This window comes from Gallus gallus, chromosome 4 (assembly GCF_016699485.2).
Source record: "Gallus gallus isolate bGalGal1 chromosome 4, bGalGal1.mat.broiler.GRCg7b, whole genome shotgun sequence".
Taxonomy (NCBI): Eukaryota; Metazoa; Chordata; class Aves; order Galliformes; family Phasianidae; genus Gallus; species Gallus gallus.
Window position 1 is genome coordinate 84,956,530 of NC_052535.1, and position 19,181 is coordinate 84,975,710.

Below are 19,181 nucleotides of genomic sequence, written 5' to 3' on the forward strand. Positions count from 1 at the left end.
GCCAATTCTCATGTTATCAAACGAGAATCTATTTACACTTACTTCCTTATCTCAACTGTCTCACTAACTCTCGGATGTGGCAAGAGCATATATTCATTTTTAACTGCTACTGTGAAGTATTACTTTATATGTAGAACACAAAGATGCTGTTATTGCATGAAGCCTTTACCAAAGTCCTCACCAGCATGAAAATCCAGGCTTGGAAGGAACTGATAACCCAAACACCTCTCCACTATGCACTACACAAACATGGCTTTCAGGAACCATTCTGAAACCCACAACATCTGCTTCACAAAAGGTCACAACAAAAATCAAGAGTTGATAAAGACTTCTCACCGTTAACCAACGCAGTCCAAATAGAGAAATATTTTCAGTGTCCTATCACAAAGAAGTGAGCACAGAAGTTATTACCTATCGGAAGAAAGTGCTGGTTGCATGCAACCTCCTCTGCTCTTACATTCTCGTTTGTTGATATAATCTTCGACTCCACTTTCAAATGTTTCTGAAACAGATGCAAAGTAGGAATCTGGACGCCAAACAGCAAGGCTTGGGTCAGGACACTTATTTGCCTTCTTTAGATACTTTCTTCGTTTCTTCTCATCTAGTTCATACCACATCTTCAATAACTGAAGAGAAAGTTTTTAAGCAGGTTGGTTAAGCCACAACAGGACCAAAACAAAACAATGCCACTTCCACCAGCACTCTAGCAAGGGAAGGAAGAAAAGCTTATCCACAGAACACTTAAGGCTGTATGTAACACATATTAAAGAACAACTCAACTACAAATACACTATTCTGCATTTTATGATACTCATACTTTTGATCCCAAATGTCTTCAAGGTTCTTTACACACTTGAAATAGATTGTCTATCCATAGTAACTACTTCAGAAACCAGTGAAACAGAGTTAAGAATGCTTTTAACTTTGAAGTGAAACCTCTTGACGTACTTAAACCTTTACTGCTAGCTGACTCACCTGTCCAAAGTTGACATAACAAAGGAGCTTTTTCTTTTTTAAATTAGTCTGCATTTATGATTTTAGCACTGACCTTAAATGCAGCTTGTATCTTAATTATATATGCTGATCTGTCTTATTTCTGCTCTTCAATTGGCCAGACTTTCAAGTCACATTTCAAATGTTACATTTAATAGAGGAAAAAGTTTAACAGGCTTAATAAAAAGGGAAATAAGTCAATGCAGGAAGTGAGCTAAATATATATTTTTACAAGCTTCTTGTTTTATGAAGGAGAAACTAAGCTTGTCACGTGGTAGTCTGCACACTGAGCTTTATGAGCTTATATACTGAGACAGATATATACTTTTATCTATATGTATTTATCTGTTGAAAGAAGGAAAAAACAAATGCATGAATCCTCAAGTCAAATTGCTCTGGATGTCATTAGACACACCAATAGCAACAAAAAAAAACCCAACAGCACAGCTGAGTAAACATCCCAGCGACATGTGCAGCCAAGCTAACGGAAGTTATATATATCAACACCTTCAACTTGGAGTTTTGTGTAAACTGTCCACATTGTACACCAGGACAAATTCCTTGTGAAAATATGCCTGTGCAGTAGCACCTGTTTGCATTTCATGGCCATACATTCATTCAGAAGAAGCCATAACATACAAATCAGTGGCCTGATGTATAAGAGTATAATAAGCACACTATCTGAAAAAGTAGACAGGTCTGGCTCAAGAGCTATATTCTGTGTGCCACTGCCACAGGCTGCTTTCTAAAACCAGTTTTACCTGAGAGGTTTTGGCCTCTGCCCTAGCTCTAGGGCCCACAGCCCTTAAGTAGCAATAAATTAATCTCAGCTTCATTACCCACACAGTTGATATATGATCCCTTCAAAACCTGGGAAAGTTACCTATGAAACACACAGGGACAAAAAAACCAATAAATCACTGGATTCTGCATTCTTCAAAGTTTTGTTTTCTTTTCCTTTGTTTCGCTTTTTTAAGGGCGAGGTCAATTCAACTGCTTCTGTGTTACCTGTAAAGTAGCAGGATCTCTTCCATTTATGCTTTCTCCTCCTGGGATTTGTGTCTTTACACTTGCCATTTTCTTCTGGGAAAACAACAGAAAACCTCCTTCTCTTTGCACAGAGTTTTGGTGCCTGGCCCACCACTTTCTGATGGCTTTAAACTGCTGCTTTGCTTGGTGAGACTCCATCCTTGCTAAGGCTTCGTTCAGATGGTTTGTCTTCTGGATCACCTAGAAGAAAGTTACCTGTGGGATTACTCCACTCTCTGCAAGTGTAGACACTTGTAGTAGCTGAAAAGGAGGACCAAACTGAATAGGTCATCTACTGCAACTCAAAATGTTCTGCTGCTGTAAAACAATTCTCAAGTCCATATATCTCTATGTGACTAACACCACACTTTAGTAAGTAGTGACTGAAATGACACCAAAAAAAGGAAGTCATCAAACGTGAGAACCTCAGCAGAAACATCATCTCTGTTGATATGAATTCAGCTACAGTGTTAGAAGAGACAATAAGACTGAACAGTCACTTCTGTATTTCAAATAAAGTGGCAAATAAAATATAGCATAGTGTAACAGTGACACACAGCTGTGCCACTACCTCACTAAGAGATAAGCTAGACATTAACCATGCATTTCAGTCTGTCTATTCAGACCATATAATTAACATTTAGGTGCTCTACCTCATAGTTGTCAGCAATGAAAGGAAACTGCTCGGGTTGTAAGAACTGAGTTTTAGGGATATCAAGCCCATCTTCTCCATACAGAAACTGCACCACACTGCCATCGCTGTCCCGTACTGTCAGGTCATACTGAACCACCAGTCCTTCCAAATGCTTTATGATACACCTGTTCCAAAGAAGAAAACAAATATTGAGGCTACAAAGTAATAAGGATGATATAACCCTAACATGAAAAATACTGTTTCCAGTAAAACTTTAAGTGCACTTAAGGACTTGACAGGAACCTTGGAAGAGAAATTCTCACAGACATGACAGGCAGACAAAATGTGCAATAATACTGCAAAACTTCCTGCATGATTCTCTGGCAATTTCCTTAGATTGAAGGGTCTTAGAGTGAAAAAAAGCAATTTTTTTTCTATTTTCATCGTCACACTGAATCAGCTCTGTGCGAGGAGGTGGGAGTCCCCCTCAGAACCCCTCACTATCTCTAAAGTAATTTAAAAGTTCCACCTTCTACGTACTGCAGACGTGGCCGGGATTAGGATCCAAAATAACAGCCTCTTACCTTTGTAGGTACCCAGAACGGCTGGTTTTGACAGCTGTATCCACGAGACCTTCCCTGCCAGCCATGCAGTGAAAGAAGAATTCCTAAAACACAAAAGCAATCCCATCAGCATTCTGCTGACAGGTACACCAAAGCTGGTCACTCATACTCTTTCTGAAAAGCTGTATTTGAAAGTACAGTGAACATAGTTGATTTATCTGTAATTGCAAAAAACTCTACAATAGCAAGACCTATATAAACTCCAGTATAAACATGTCATGCTATAATGGTACAATAGCAGGGTGGCAAAGTCTTTGGCAATAGCAAATGAGAATGAGCCCAAACGCAGCAGCCACAGATACAGAAATGAAGGAAAAGAGCTGTTAACCTTTGGAAGGCCTCAGGTAGGCAGGGATTTCCAACAAGAGATGCCCTCACCTCCACTTCCAAACCTTAAATGAGGTCTGGGAAGGGATGGATCCTAGCTTCACCCCTTACAGTCACTCGGGTGCTTTGCTTGCACCTGAGCTCTCCTGGGTTGGCCCTGTCTTCCCACCAGGTGCTCAATCACTGTTTCAGGCCATGACTTAGAATTCCACTACAAAGCAGAAGGCATATTAAACTTACAGAAGGTTTGATCCCAGTGAGAAATCTGCCAGTCACAAATCCTCCTGAGCTAGGGGAAAAGTCATAAGGTTGGAAACACGGCAGAGATTTGCCGGATGCCATCAGTGGGGGCCTTCGACCTTCCAACTCAATCTGGCCCAGCAAACAAGAAATCTACATTTGAACAGGAAGGAAAAAAGGAAACGTCATTTTTTCCATCAACTTTTGCTGATGTAACTGAAATATTTTTTCTTTGAAAACATAGTGAAAAGAAAAATTACTTGTCCACCAATTGTTCTTTAATTAAACGCTGAAATGCTCAGCGAAGGTTCTTGCTAATGATGGGCAGTAAAGGCATGTGGATCATATCTGGTCTTTTTAAATAAAGTTATTCCAGCATCTTGACTTGAATTCAACACTTCCACTCTCATTCCGTATAAATATTTCAATACAAATACATGTGAAACTACAATATTGTAAATATATTGCTCCCTACATTACTGCCATTCCCAAAGCCCACAATAAACTTTTTACATTGCTATTAGATAGCCACAGAATAACTTTTCAGTAACATGCATTCCAGTACAAATTATATCAATGTACATAGCTGCTCAGAATTACGACTGTCATTACCTGTACTGTATTTACAGTGGATCCTTTGGCTCCTGACTGTACCATCAATTGCAAATTGTTCTCAGGAAAGCTCCTATGCAGACCAAACGGCATGCAAACCTATAGTTGGGGTGTGGTGAGGGGAACAAAACAAGACTATTATTAAGAAAATAATGAGCACAATTAATTCCTGTTGAAAGCAAAGCAAAGACTAACTGCAGACATGCCTGTTTATAATTTTAAAAGTGCTCTGAATATCTCACTCAGGAAGGAGAAGATTGAGGCATTCGGGGAAGTCAGTATGTGAAACCTCATGCTGAAGACAGATGGAAAGCTTCAGCCTCCAGAACAGTCAGTCACCCTGCATCAACATGAAATTAACTTAAACAGAAAGGGTCTAAACAAAATTAGTATATACAGATGCCTCGATGCCAACCTTGTTAACTTCATTGTTGTAATTGTTTACTTCCTCCTTGAATTTCAGGTCAACCATGTTAAAATCCCTCTGGTCTTTGCAGAGATGGGCATCCTGCCATTTCCCTTGGACATCTTCACATGATGATGTTTCTGGCAAATTAAGAGCTGCTCTAACAACCTGAAAGTAAAACATGTTTTTTTTTTTAGGTGCCAAGCAAATGATTACATAGGGCAGAATTTCCAAATTTTTAAATCATTGGGAAAAAAAGTTGTGTGAAACAGACTTACTTCAATACCACACTGGCTTGACTTTTTGATGATTTTGTGTCTTTTGCGGTCTGCTTCAGGTTTAACCAAGATATCTTCAATCCCTGTTAAAGACAGACAGACCACAGTGACCTAAACCAAAAAAAGAACTGAGAAGATATTCACACTGCCTGCAGAAGTCACCAGAAATGGTCACTGAAGTGTCTAGAACACATAATGGATGAGGAGAGACTGAAAGAGATGCATTTGTTTAGCTTTTAAAGAAGTGATTAAATGTTGGCTAAGAGAAACTGCAGAATCGCTGCCCTGGAGATGTTCCTAACAGGAGACAGCCCTGCACAAGCTCACCTGACAGGACTTGCTTTGAGCAGAGAGTCCCAGAACTCTCTCAGATTAAAATATTCCAACGCTCTACATGTACAGCAGCTGGGGGGGACAAGTGGGATGCTTTACTACTGAGTTGGACAAGTAAACAAAGTGTGAACAAAGCAAAGGTGCCTGTGGCCCCATTACATATCCCAGCATCTTCAGAGTCCAGTCCCTCTTCTCCTCCTCCTGTTACAACTTTGTCTCTTCTACACTGCCCCCTTTTGAACCTCACTCATCTCAGCATCTCATTTTGTTCAGTCCTGAATCGTCTCACCTTCACTAGACATTACTCTCCTGTTCCAGACTCTCTGATCTTTCTCTGGTGTTTTAATTACCTAATTATCTTTGCTCACTAACTCTGTCAAAGTAGTTTTTGTACCCTTGCTCCAGTGAATTTAACCCTTAAATTTGACACTGCAATGCATTCCTACAAAAACACCTTGCAAAGCTCTACATGGCCCTTCGAAGCATTTAAACTGCTGCAAGAAAACAAAGAGGGTCAATTTTTATTCACCACCAATTGCATTTTTGTATGAGTTGGCAAAGCTGTAATGAAAGCCAAATATTTACCAAAAGATTTACAGTAAAGTGAGATACGCAAGAACCCCTCAAGGTCCTCCCATTTTACTCATCAGTCTTTATGGTTTGTATGCAACCGTTGAAGTAAAAAATAGAATACAGGCTTATAGGAGATTGTATCTAATCAAAGTTTAAATACAAGACATTTATACCCTACCCATTTTGATTAGGCAGGACAGATGAGGGAATTTAAAGGACATAGTCAAGGTTACACTTTATTCTTAGAGGGCCAGCTGTGTTAAAACAAGGAGAAGGGAAAAAAAAAGAGGCTGCCAAACAGTGATCCCACTCAAAGACAATGTCTCATGAAATTATTTACAGAACTCCTCACATGTATTCTGCCCAAAAATGTTTGCTTTACACCTCATGAGCTTCTGCAGTGCAGTGCAATAATGGGTAAGTCCCTGTGATACTCACCCATTGTAAATCCCCTGTAGAGCTGCAGATAAGCAGTAAAGAGACGTCCTAAACATGTTAGCACTTTTCCACTGGTTTCACCTCCATAGATTTCATAGCAGCAGTGGACCAGGCCATAGGCAGAGCTGCCAAAGTGAGCTTTGTCCAACACACCACAAAGTAATTCCCCACTTCTAATAATAACCTGAAAAAGAAAACAGCTATTCAGGAAGAACACCACCACCAACTGGCGAAAGGTTAACTATACTGACCAGTGTTACCTACTTATCATAGAAAGGCTTGGGTTGGAAGGGACCTCAAAGATCACCTAGTTCCAAGCCCCCTGCTGTGGCAGCGTTGCTGATAGCTACATCAAGCAACAGATCAGGCTGCCCAGGGCCCCATCCAGCCTGACCCTGAACACCTTTGGGGATGGAGCATCCACTGCATCTCTGGGCAGCTTCCAGTGCCTCACCAGCCTCTCAGTGAAAATTTTCCCCAGCATCTAATCCAAATCTTCCTTCTTTTAGTTTAAAATCACTCCCCCTTTTCCTATGCCACTATCTACCTACGTAAAGAGTTGATTTCCCTCCCATTTATAATCTTCCTTTAAATATTGGAAGGCCACAGTCGTTACAGCAAAAAGAAAGCCTCTAATACCATCTGTATTTCTCCACTTATAAAATAAAGCAATGAAGACGTGGTCTAACAAAACAAGATGGAGTCTGCATCAGTCAGGATCAGAAGAGAGTTTCTCTTGACACCCAGGCGTACCCTCTAATCTCTACCTTCTGGTGGTAAATATCTTTAAATGTCTGCTGTTAACTTTATCATCCTTCTGTCTTCCCTTCTCATTCTTCCCCTGTATACATATTTATATTGAAATGCTTCCCAGCCCAGCCACCAGCATACCTGAGATTCACACAGTGAGTCAAGATTTAGACAGCTGTTTGCAGGTCCCCTCATCCAGGCTTTCCCACCTATCTTAGCTTTCCCAGTCAAATTCAGTGGGACATGGTTTTCTGGAATGATGTTTATTAGCAGTGTAGAAACAACCTGTAAAGAAGCAGAAACAGCAAGAGTTATTTGTTCCCTCTATTTCCTTCTCAGTGTAAAGAATTTGGCAAGCAGGAGAAATACAATGTTCTATGCATAGAAGCAAATCTTTAACAGCTCAAAAATCTAATGCTTACAAGACAGAGTATGCTTTTTAAATGACAAGATACTCTCACAGCTACAGTTGGAACATTCACCAAGATCTATGTGGTGTTGCTTAGACAATAGGATCCAGCTTTGTAGCAGCTCTCAGGAGCACTGGTCTTAATATTAGTGTTCTGCTTACTTCGGAACGACCGGCATTCTTTACTCCAATAAATTATGACTACCTGTTTTCCTGTCCATAATCGTTGTGGTTTCATAATGGCAGGAGGAAAGGTTTTAATTCTTCCTTTTTTGTCTGTTAGTCCTCGATAAACAAGCTCCATATATTGCTCTCTTGTGAAAAAGCAGCCCCGGATTGTCATGCTGACTCCAGAAATCATGTGGTCCTGGATGAGTCCAGGAAGTGGTTTGCCATCCTATGGAAATTTGGAAGAAAAAGGATTTGGGGATAATAAATCAAGTGTTAGCAGCTCCCAGAGTTATTGCAGCTGAATAAAAGCACCAAAGTCAATTCTGAAGAACACTTCTTCACAGTAAAACTCTTTTGGATGTTGAGAGTTACAAGGAATAAGATTGTTTAGATGTGATGGGTGTTCTCTAAACAAGGAGAATAGCAGGGCTTGGGGAGATGAGAAGCAAGTAACAGTGCCTGAACAACAAGAATCTGCTGAGGGAAATAGCATCTTTGGAAACAAACAGAGACAGAAAAGGAACTAAGAAATAAAACAAACCCCACAAAGAACAAATTTAATCTCATTTATCCTTAGAGAAAACAACAAAATATTTTAAACAATGTGATTTCACGTGGGAAGAAGTTTTATTTACCTTTGGAACTAGATACTGTTCATCAGTAAAGGCTAAGGTGTAGGCCTCTGCTCTACCCAGCTCATTCTGTGGGAAATGGGCATTCATTTCATCACCATCAAAATCAGCATTGTACGCCTTGCAGTTGGCATAGTGGAGCCTCAGCACCTTTTCTCCAGGCAGGATTCTGGCCCGGTGAGCTTGGATGGAGGGTCTATGAAGAGTGGGCTGGCGGTTCAGTAACAGGACATCTCCACTTTTAATATGACGGCAAACCTGCAAGGGGATTTTTGTTACTGCCTATCAAGTATTTCCATGCAGGTCTCTAAAAATAAGGCACCTTAAAATACACGTGCATCCAAAACGTTTTCCTTCTGGTATTAACAGTCTGTGCTGAAGTTTTAAGAGAATGAAACAAGACTACTCACTCCCAAAGCTCTCTGCTCCCCACCTAACCACATTCTAAGACTGCATGTACTCCATTAACACCCACAAACCACAGCGATCAATCCAAGGTAACAGCATTCAAGCCATCAACCTCTCCTCTCCCTTGGCAATACAGGGATCAAAGATGATGAAAAAAAAACCCTCACATTTTCCCATTTGTAAGTCATCCCCCTGATAAAAACAGCCAACGTGAAACTGTGTTTGAGAGACTGACAACTCCAAAAGTCACAGAAGAGTGAATTTGTGATTGATGCGATTTTGCAGTCCCTGGTGCAGTAATGCCCCCAGAATGACTACTTCCAACTCCAGCTCTCAATAACACCAACACCTGTGAGCACCCCTGCCAATCTCACTGTAACACTTAATCTGGGGCCTTTTAATAGGGTATAATTTAAGGAAGACGCAATTAACTGTTTGCAAGCGAAGAAAATGTTAGATTGACTTTAGCTAGTTGTTTGGAAATGTCCACAGAGTCCAGAACTGGAGCCCAAACTGAAACGCCTGAGCCTGCGTTTGGGAGCCCTGCAAAAAAACTCCTTTCCTTCATTACATATTTACCACATGTAGGATTCTGTGTAGCCCTGAAGGATTATTCTCAGCTCCAAAAACATACACCAAAATAGAACCCCTTCACAAAACCTACTGATGAAAAAGCTTAGCTTTAGCACAGCAATTCATAGGTGCTTTTATGCCACAGCACACAAATGAGAGGACCACAATTTCAAATGTCACCCAAATTGAAAACAAATAAAGCAGAGTTTTCTTTGGCAAGCATTTGGGAGCTGAAGCCCTCTCCACAAACCAGTGTACTGGTCAACAGGATATCCATGGTTCAAGCACTCCCACTTTGCACGATACCAAAAGCAGCTCCTTTCACCATGCTTGATCTTGGACATACAGCTCTGTCAATAGGCACCCCAATATGAAAGACAGGTCACAAACTGCTTGTGCCATATCTACTCTATAAATATATTGAATTGCAGCTCCCGGAGCTACCATCACAAAACTGCTCCAAACAGAACATTTTAGTATTTCAAAAGGAGATTAAAAAAACACTGACTTTAGCTGAAGTCAGGGAGGAAGGGGAATGCAAAAATAATGAAATAAAGCAGTATTTTACCTTTCCTACTACTAAGACTGCTCAAAGACTGTAAGAGAGCTGTAAGAGAGACTATTCAGCATCTTGGCATGATGAATCCCACACACTGCACATTAGGAGACGCTGAGGATGGAAAAATGCTTACTAAAACTCCAAATAGTATGAAGCTTTTCCTCTCTTGTAGTACCTTAACCTTTCCCAAGCCACATGCTAAAAGACAAGATAACCTTGCCCACGGAGCCTCTGTGAGCAGGCCTGAGAATCACTAGCAAGAAGAAAAAACCCAACCATAAAGTGAAGGGTTCTGATAAGCCAAGTCTTTGTCGTACTCACAATCTTCAGTCCTGACTGGGGTGCACCTGAAGAAGGCGTGAGGAGCTGCTTAGCTATGGCTTCCCTCTGGGTCAAGCTGCTTGCACTCAGCACTGTACGAGAACCATCTTCATTAATGACCATGGAAGCCCCAGGGTGAACCTTTGGGCCATTTATGACAGCCTGCCTCAGCTCTTTGACATTCCAGGGAGTGACTGGCTGAGGGTAGGTCAGTTTAGTAGCAAATACCTGGACAGGAAGGAAAAGAGGAGAGAAACAACTAGTTCAGCTTTTGCTTTAAAAATAACAACAAGTTACTGAGAAAATAGGGTTGACTGTTAATTCATCAAATGTAAACAGAAATTCTTCCTCAATCTATTGTCATGCCAAATGGATGCATTTCTGCTTTAAAATCTGCACTGTAAGAGCAGCAAACTATGCCCTTATGATTTTCAACTGGAGCAGAAAAGAAATACTGAATTAGTAAATAAATTTTAAAAAAGCACTGTTTTAGATTCTGCAAACAAACTTACAATGAAGGTGAAAAGTGCATAATCATCAGGCTCACTGTTCTCATACAGGCAAGCAGAAAAGACTGTGTATAAGTTCAGGATTGGTTTAATCTCTGTGAGTCATTAAAGATGAAGGCTGTGACAAACCTATGGGCTTTTCTTTAAGGCTGTCAGGCCTGTTACAGGATACACTGTACAAAGATCAACAATGAGACAGGACCTACTTATGAAATCTGTACTAATTCATTAACCATGGAAGCAAGGGCAGATCTTCTTTTTCCATCCTCTTTTCTAGGCTTAGTGTTCAGTATAACAGTAAGAATTTCCTGCTCTTCAATACTCCCTCATTAACACAGTGGTAAGGTGGAAAAAAAGTCTAGACAAACCCATAAACGTCTGCATTTTAAACTGCTTACTACGTAACTGAAAACACTGCTGTACAGCTCAGTATCATAGGGAGGTACTCCTTTATTTCTTCTTACCATGGGAATGCCAATCTCATTGGTACCTATGTACATATCAGGGCAAATGACCGATCGAGCTGCAAAATCCACACGTTTTCCCATCATGTGCTTGCGGAACAGTCCTTCCTTTTTCTCTAATAGCTTTGAAAACAAAAGTGAACAATTAAATGGTGAAACACAAAAGCATGCAACATCAGGCAGAGTCTCAAGACATTACAGCAATGAGTATCATGAAAACATCAATGTACTGAGCACAAATATTTCACTTATTTCTTATTCTATCAATTTCTCTCCCTTTAACTGCCAGTGATACACAAAGACCAGAGTTTAAGACCCCCCCCTGCTACCCACCTGACGAATACCAGGGTATTTCTCAGTCATCATTTTGTCCATGTCACTGTCAAACACAATGTTGACGTGGGTCTGAAGACGAATCCAAGCGTTATAAAGCTTGTCTGCAATGGTCTGTCCTGGAATAGTTGCCAGCACAGAACGGTCCAGAGGCTCATCACTCTCACCTGTCTCCTAGAGAAACAGAAAAGACTTGGATTTAACAAAAAACACTTGCTGATTATCACATTGCATAGCATATGCAACTCATCGATGAAATTAATTTGAAAGATATGTTAACACTGTCATTACAATTAAGTGTTCAGAGAGGTCTGCTGTCAAGATTTAGAAACATAAAGAGACCTCCAAAGATAGCAGCTGTATTCCAGCAGCATTTGAACTGATTCAGTCCTCTTTCCAAATTAGCTTTTTTACTGGCTAGTCAGTGTGGCTAAGAACCACCATGCTACTGGAAAGCCAAATGTTAAAATTAAAACACAAAGCTGAAAGCTTGCATCACTTCGTTCTCACAGTCCAGAAATCCATACACACAAGGGCACATGTTTTAAGGGCACATCCCCACCTCGTGGTTACATCCTCAGTAACTAAAACGTATTAAAAATCCTTACACTTCAGGATGTAAACCACATCCAGCTGAAATTACATCCAATGTCAAAGAATTCCTAATAGCACAATTTAGAAACAAATCCCCCCCAAAAAAGCATTCAGCATGTTTTTGGTTTATTTCTGCTCTGTAGGTTATGCGTGTTGGTTAACCTGCACTATTTTTTACTCCAAATGAGATACAAGAAGTTTCTTCCTTTGTAGAGCACAACACTGCAGTGAGCGTATGCCAGAAATAAAGGATTTCCTTCAGTTGTGCACAGAACCACAGAGACTTCCAGAAAAATAAAAGGCTTCATATCAATGGAAACAAATAGCTGAAGCACTGATGAAACACCAAAAAAAAGGGTATAACCATAAGATGGAACAAAACCAAGCAAAAGCTGTGGATATGTAATCCAGGTTGAATCTAGCTTATTTTTCTTCACAGTTATGTTCTCAAAGTGGGGATTTCAAGGGCAAGAGATACATGCCTGAATCTCAAAGCTCCACACAGACAGTTGCACACTGCATGTCAGTCATTTTTTCAGAAGGGCTCTCATTACTTAAATGAGTGATTGCACAGATACTTAATGCTCTGCAAACTCACAGTCCAACCTACCACGCAGTCAGCCCCCTCTATGGAGGAACCCTGTGATTCACAGCCTGGACACAGCAGCTTTCTCCTTGTAAGGCTTCTCAGTACTGATACAGAAAGACAGTATGAAGCCACATAGCTTGGAACAGTAATAGTGACATACTTTATTACTACTATATTACCACGTGAACTGGTTGGAAGCAAGCAAGCATTGTTAATAATTACTTTTATAGTTAAAAACAACCAAGATTACAATTGGCTCTACTAGGCTTAGGAGACAGAGTGGCTTCCCCCCTCATTTTTCATTCGATGAGATAGAATCATAGAATTGCTCAGATTGGAAAAGACCTTCAAGATCATCAAGGCCAACCACAACCTAATCACACTACCTTTACTCTAACAACTCTCTGTTAAATCAAGTCCCTGAGCACCACATCCAAATGGTTTTTAAACACATCCAGGGATGGTGACTCAACCACCTCTCTTGGGAGCCTATTCCAGTGCTTAACAACACTTTCTGTAAAGTTTCTTCTGATATCCATCCTAAATCTCCCCTGGCACAACTTGAGGCCATTTCCCCTCATCCTGTCACCTGTCACCAGTGAGAAGAGACCAACCCCGCTCTCGCTGTAAGCACCTTTCAGGTATTTGAAGAGAGCAATAATGTTTCCCATCAGCCTCCTTTTCCCCAGACTAAACAGCCCCAGTTCCCTCAGTCTCTCCTTGTAGGGCACATTCTCCAAGCCCTTCACAAGCCCTGTTGCCCTTCTCTGGACCTGCTCCAGCACCTCCATGTCCTTTCTGTATTGAGGTGCCCAAAACTGAACACAGTACTCGAGGTGAGGCCTCACAAATGCTGAGTACAGGGGCAGTATTACTTCCCTAGTCCTGCTCACCACACCATTCCTGATATAAGCCAGGATGCCACTGGCCTTCTTGGTCACCTGGGCACACTGCTGGCTCATGTTCAGCCGACCATCCACCAGTGCACAAAGGTCCCTTTCCATCAGACAGCTTTCCAGCCACTCCTCCCCAGGCCTGTAGGGTTGCCTGGGGTTGCTGTGTCCAAAATGCAGGACCCAGCACTTGGTCCTGTTGAAACTCATACAATTAGAGTATGAGTTCATACAGTTAAGAGTGTGAAATTCAATGCAGTTACACTTCAGAGATGCTGAAGAAGTTTCATTCTAAACTGTTTCTGTTGTACATATTTCATTTTCCAGTAACAGGAGTCCATTATGTCTCACACAGAGCAGTCTAACACAAAACTACCATTAAGGAAGTATACATAAAGTGTTTTCCCTTTTGCACCAGACAGCTGAGTAGAAAGAGACACAAGCAAAAATATCTACGGTGAAGACATCTAGCAGCATACATTCCAGCAGTCCAGGCAAAACCTGTTACTGGAACATTAACTGAACTGCAACCATACATCAAAAAAGCAGATAATAAGATAACCAGCAACTCTTACTGTTTGGATTTCGTTTTCCACAATTTTAATTGGCTGGCATTGTTCTTTTGCCATGAAAACCAAGAGCTTCCTGATCAGGGTGGCATCTTTCATGACAGCCTGCAGGTTCACAGTCTGACCATTTGTAAACATCCGGTCTCCAACACGATTTATAGGGCGATACCTACAGCAGATCAAAATCATTTCAGAAAGTTAATGTTGCCAAAAAGCAGCATAATAAACATCATGCATTCTGAGCTAAGTCTCCAATGCATGAAAAATAATGCCTATGAACTAACGGCGAGCATTTACGACTTCATTTATTACACTGTGGCAGTCATAAAAGAGGAATGATTCCATAACAAGAAATTCTATTGCATCACAGGTATAATATTCACATATTCTGTAAGATGAAATACTAATAGCAAAATATGCTTTTGTAAAAACTAGCATGCACCTTCTGACTCCTTAGGAGAATATGTGCTAAACCCTATAGCTTCTTTTGTGCTTGTCTGGGGAACTTTTACCTTGAAGGAGGAACCACAAGCAGATCTAAAAAAAACATATCTGGGCTGAAAGCTGAGTCCTTATGGGGATCCATCCCAGGGAAGAGGTAACGCAGAAAGAAACCTGAAGAGATAAACACACCATTACTGCTTTTGCTTGGGAGTTCAAACCCCCAGATACGCCTGGTCAATCTAGTCAAAAGACTCTGCCGAGTTAAATACTAGAGAGCTTGTTTAAAAGAACATGTAGGCAAAAATACTTTAAAAGAATGCCATTGTTCTTTTTGGTCACATCTTCTTTTAGAAACAACTATGAATGGAAATACAGAGCATAACAAAAGGAAAAATGTCAACAGAGCTGGAAGAAACAGTTCACAGCTACTGGCTGTGACTACAACATGAAATCCTTCAATTTTTCCTTCCAACTGTATGCACAGGAAACACAAAACATTCAGTCTTCAACCAATAAAACCACAGGGAATAGTAAGCACAGAGCCACACAGACATCATATTCTCCATAAAAAACAACCAAGCTTTGAGAAGTGGCAATTTGATAACAGCTGATCAAACTAGGTCACCAAATGCTCTGCCTTCACTAGGTACCAGCCCTTCTTGTCTCATGTTCTTGGCTGAACATGAGCTGACAGTGTGCCCAGGCGGCCAAGAGGGCCAATGCAATCCTGGCCTGCACTAGAAATAGCATGGCCAGCAGGAGGAAAGAGGTAATTATCCCCCTGTACTCAGCACTGGTGAGGCCATACCTCAAGTACTGTGTTCAGTTTTGGGCCCCTCACTACAAGAAAGATATTGAGGCCCTGGAACGTGTCCAGAGAAGGGCAATGAAACTGGTGAAGGGTCTGAAGCACAAATCTTATGAGGAGAGGCTGAGGGAGTTGGGGTTGTTCAGTCTGGAGAAGAGGAGGCTCAGAGGAGACCTTACTGCACTCTACAACTTCCTGAAAGGAGATTGTGATGAGGAGGGGTTTGGCCTCTTCTCCCAGGCAACAAACATGACCTGAGGAAATGGCCACAAGTTGTACCAGAGGAGGTTTAGATTAGACATTAGGAAAAACTTGTTCTCTCAGAGAGTGGTCAGGCACTGGAATGACTTGCCCAGGAAAGTGGTGGAGTTGCTGTCCCTGATTGTGTTTGGAGGCATCGGGATGAGGAGCTACGAGATATGGTTTAGTGGCTTGTGGTAGCAAGGGTAATGGGAGGATGGTTGGACTAGGTGATCTTGTAGGTCCTTTCCAACCTTGTGATTCTATGATTCTACAAAAATTTATCTTTCAACCAAGAGTTCTTAAGGCAAAAGGTACAGATTTGAGAAGGGACTCACACAGGAACAAACGTTACCTTCATTCTTCCACAGAGCCAAGACGAACTCCTTGGCAGTCATTGGTGTCAGGTATCCTCTCTTCCCTAACTGAGTTTCATCAATAGCTAAAAGGAAAGAAAAAGAAAGGGGAGGGGAGTGAGAATAATGAAAATCACAATAAGTTAGTTCGGAAGATTCTTTTGGTTTACAGTGGTTTTTTCCAGCAAAGGGAAAGTCTGAAAACAGTAACCAGTGTATTTATTTGGTGTTACCTTCTTTAAAGTAGTGTCATTAATTTAATATCCCAAAAGCAAACGTGTTAATCAAAGAGTCTTCTCAGTATTGAAAAAGTAAGCTATTTACGTGGCCACTGGCTGACAATATAACTAACTGAAACAAAACTCATCCCTAACAACTGAACCATGTTTTATTTGATTAACAGCAAACTGTACCACTTCTTCAAATGATCACATCCACAGATCAACACAAAAAAGAAGAGTCTGCCTGTAGCTCAAAAAGTCACAAGCAGGACTCAAATATTACCAGTGAGACCAAGATTTGCCCGAAATATCTTGGCCTTTGATAACTGACAGGAGGGAAATATTTCTTAATAATACTTCACATGCGAACCTTAAAAGTGTCCACAAGAATAAGGCAAGCTATTCTAACTGTGGCAACTCCCCTGACTCTCCAGAACAACTATTTAAATCACTAGCGTAACAAAACACCCCACCAGAGGTGCTCTAAGCAGTTTAGAAACAGAAAGCCCAAAGTAGTATTCTACAACCTCACGGAGTCACAGCTGTCACTCAAAAGTAGTACCACTGGGATATCCACACTTTCCTGCCTTTGTTGAATGTGTCACAGATAGGATGCTAAAGCAGACACCTGGAATTTGATGGATATTAGGTAATCTCCCACTGCTGAACCTAATGTGTTTTTTCCTTTTGTTTTTATGATTTGTTTTTTTTTAAACACACAAGTCAAAAGCGCATATTCATTGTTAGGAATCTGTCCACCTTAAATACAGGCAAGTAAAAGTGCAAACATATTTGAGCAGAAGACAAACATCTTACCTGCTGGTTCATCCCCGATGCCTTCCTCTCCTGCCTTACGTAACACTGTAGAAGGATAAGTTACTGTCAGCTTGCTGTTATGCTCTTTTCGCACCAGTGATCTCCTTGATCTTAAAGGGAAAAAAACAAAACCAAGAGGCTTACACTATCTGACTTCACACCACCTATTTAATTCCTCATGTAGTTAAACTTACTTGCAGTTTGGGCATTTCTTCGAAGTCATATGTGCTTTCCAGAACTGGGATATCAATTTATTTCTACACTCACAAACATTTTTCACCTGGTGAGCAAAAACAGAAAGCAGAAAACAAAGCATATTTCATACAAAGCTAATTGTTACTTCAACATTGGGCCAGGGGAGAAAGTATTTTTACACATAATTTTAGACATTTCACTCCGAATGTAACACAGTTCAAAACTCAAGGACAAATTCTAGAGTCTGCATAATCAGACACAGACATTCCCCTGCACATTATTATATTACAAGGACAAAATCTGAGGTCCCAAGAGGAGCACTGATTCTACTTACATTTGAACACTGATCGCTCAGTTCTTGACTTTGCAATATTTCATCAACATGGTGATTCAACTCTTCTTCAATTTCTAGAGCTGTCGCATCTGCACTTTGCTCTAAAAACTGAAAGAAGTAGAATAGGATATAGATAGCTTTGTAGTTACAGCACCATCATCTAAAAAAATGAACGGAGAAAGATGGACTACTTGCCCTATTTAAGATGACTTCAAGATCATGGACAGCATGAAGCAACCCATGCTCCAGAACCTTCAGCTGACTTAGCAGCAAATGAACCACAGCTCGAGTACACGTCAGCATGTGACAATTTAAACAAGAACCTCGAATTAGAAGGTACAGTTTCTGGAACAAAAAGAGGGGAAAAAAGTTATTCTGGTAGATTTATTAGCTTGCACATGTGTTGTCACTCAACGTAATGCTATATAAGTAGTCAAGTATCATCCACATTGACCCAGTTTTTTGAAATACGAGGACCTGCAGGTACAAATACACAAATACCTCTACTGTGAGCTTGAACAAGACCTGAACGTGCAGAAAACATTTAGGAACTCTAGGATAAAAGTAGGTAGCTGAACACCATCCCTCACTTCAGCTGTGAGACAATAATTAAGCATACATACATCAAAAAACAGAGGGTTGTAGACAGTCAGAGGCAGTTCTATATGGCCAAAGTGGCCCGGGCAGTTGCTGAAGTTCTGCATGCACGTTGCACACGCTTCTTTGGAATCAGGAGGCCCCAGAGCCAGGTCGTACAATCCATTAATAGAAGGATTCCCCACATTATCCAAGTACTGAGGATTCGTTATGGCTTTTACGCTCAGTTTCCTGAGGTAGAAAGAATAAAAATCAGTGGCAGAAGAAAAAAAAAAAAAAAAAAAAGGAAAAAAATGGGAAATATGCTTTAATGTTACAACCAGCATTGACACTGAGCATCTACGTGACTGATGAAAACACCTTTTTACAAGCATGCTGGGCACGCATGGGCATATCGACGGGGCTGCCTACACCGCGGTAAATATATATCTTTTAACTTTAACAACTACATGAGGAAGTCACGTAATGTCACCGGCTGCCCCATGCCATAAAACCGTTCCGTCTTCCCTACGGGGAACGCAGCACCTCAGCACTCAGCAACCATGGGGGGGGATCATTTGTCAGTACGGCCGGGGCGCACGCGAACTACACATCCCGGCATACTGCGCGCCCACAGCCCATAGCCGCGCTCCGCCGCCGCCGCGCAAGGCACGCTGGGAGTTGTGGTCCTCCAGGCGGTGCACGCAGCCCCGCTCGGCCGGAGGGCGACAGGACGCGGCGCGCCTTGGATCCTCACCTGATCTCCTCGGCGGTGTACAGCCCGAAGGAAACCTTGGCGAACCGCCACCACGGCACCACCTTCGGCGGCCTCATGGCGAACGGACGGGTCTCCCGCGGACAGCGCTCGGAGCCCCTGGGAAGCCGCAGGCGGAAGCACGCGGTCCCGGTGGCGGAGGGAGAGGCGGGGCCT

The 19,181-nt window shown here is 41.4% G+C and overlaps 1 protein-coding gene across 1 annotated transcript in view; it reads right to left on the reverse strand.

Annotated features, from left to right (window-relative positions):
- POLR1A (RNA polymerase I subunit A) overlaps nucleotides 1-19,166 on the reverse strand; it is a 30,495-nt gene extending 11,329 nt beyond the window's left edge. Inside the window, exons 1-24 of the mRNA XM_015285989.4 lie at nucleotides 19,008-19,166; nucleotides 18,298-18,502; nucleotides 17,870-18,019; nucleotides 17,675-17,782; nucleotides 17,340-17,425; nucleotides 17,146-17,255; nucleotides 16,108-16,194; nucleotides 14,773-14,875; nucleotides 14,267-14,429; nucleotides 11,616-11,789; nucleotides 11,283-11,405; nucleotides 10,310-10,537; nucleotides 8,452-8,706; nucleotides 7,851-8,042; nucleotides 7,378-7,521; nucleotides 6,487-6,670; nucleotides 5,143-5,225; nucleotides 4,874-5,032; nucleotides 4,459-4,557; nucleotides 3,847-3,999; nucleotides 3,241-3,323; nucleotides 2,676-2,841; nucleotides 2,002-2,223; nucleotides 412-626 (exon numbers count right to left, since the gene is read on the reverse strand). Coding sequence (XP_015141475.3) covers nucleotides 412-626; nucleotides 2,002-2,223; nucleotides 2,676-2,841; nucleotides 3,241-3,323; nucleotides 3,847-3,999; nucleotides 4,459-4,557; nucleotides 4,874-5,032; nucleotides 5,143-5,225; nucleotides 6,487-6,670; nucleotides 7,378-7,521; nucleotides 7,851-8,042; nucleotides 8,452-8,706; nucleotides 10,310-10,537; nucleotides 11,283-11,405; nucleotides 11,616-11,789; nucleotides 14,267-14,429; nucleotides 14,773-14,875; nucleotides 16,108-16,194; nucleotides 17,146-17,255; nucleotides 17,340-17,425; nucleotides 17,675-17,782; nucleotides 17,870-18,019; nucleotides 18,298-18,502; nucleotides 19,008-19,084 — 3,569 coding nt within the window. The 5' untranslated portion in view covers nucleotides 19,085-19,166. The remainder of the gene's footprint in view (nucleotides 1-411; nucleotides 627-2,001; nucleotides 2,224-2,675; nucleotides 2,842-3,240; nucleotides 3,324-3,846; nucleotides 4,000-4,458; nucleotides 4,558-4,873; nucleotides 5,033-5,142; nucleotides 5,226-6,486; nucleotides 6,671-7,377; nucleotides 7,522-7,850; nucleotides 8,043-8,451; nucleotides 8,707-10,309; nucleotides 10,538-11,282; nucleotides 11,406-11,615; nucleotides 11,790-14,266; nucleotides 14,430-14,772; nucleotides 14,876-16,107; nucleotides 16,195-17,145; nucleotides 17,256-17,339; nucleotides 17,426-17,674; nucleotides 17,783-17,869; nucleotides 18,020-18,297; nucleotides 18,503-19,007) is intronic.
- Between the last annotated feature and the right edge of the window lie 15 nt (nucleotides 19,167-19,181).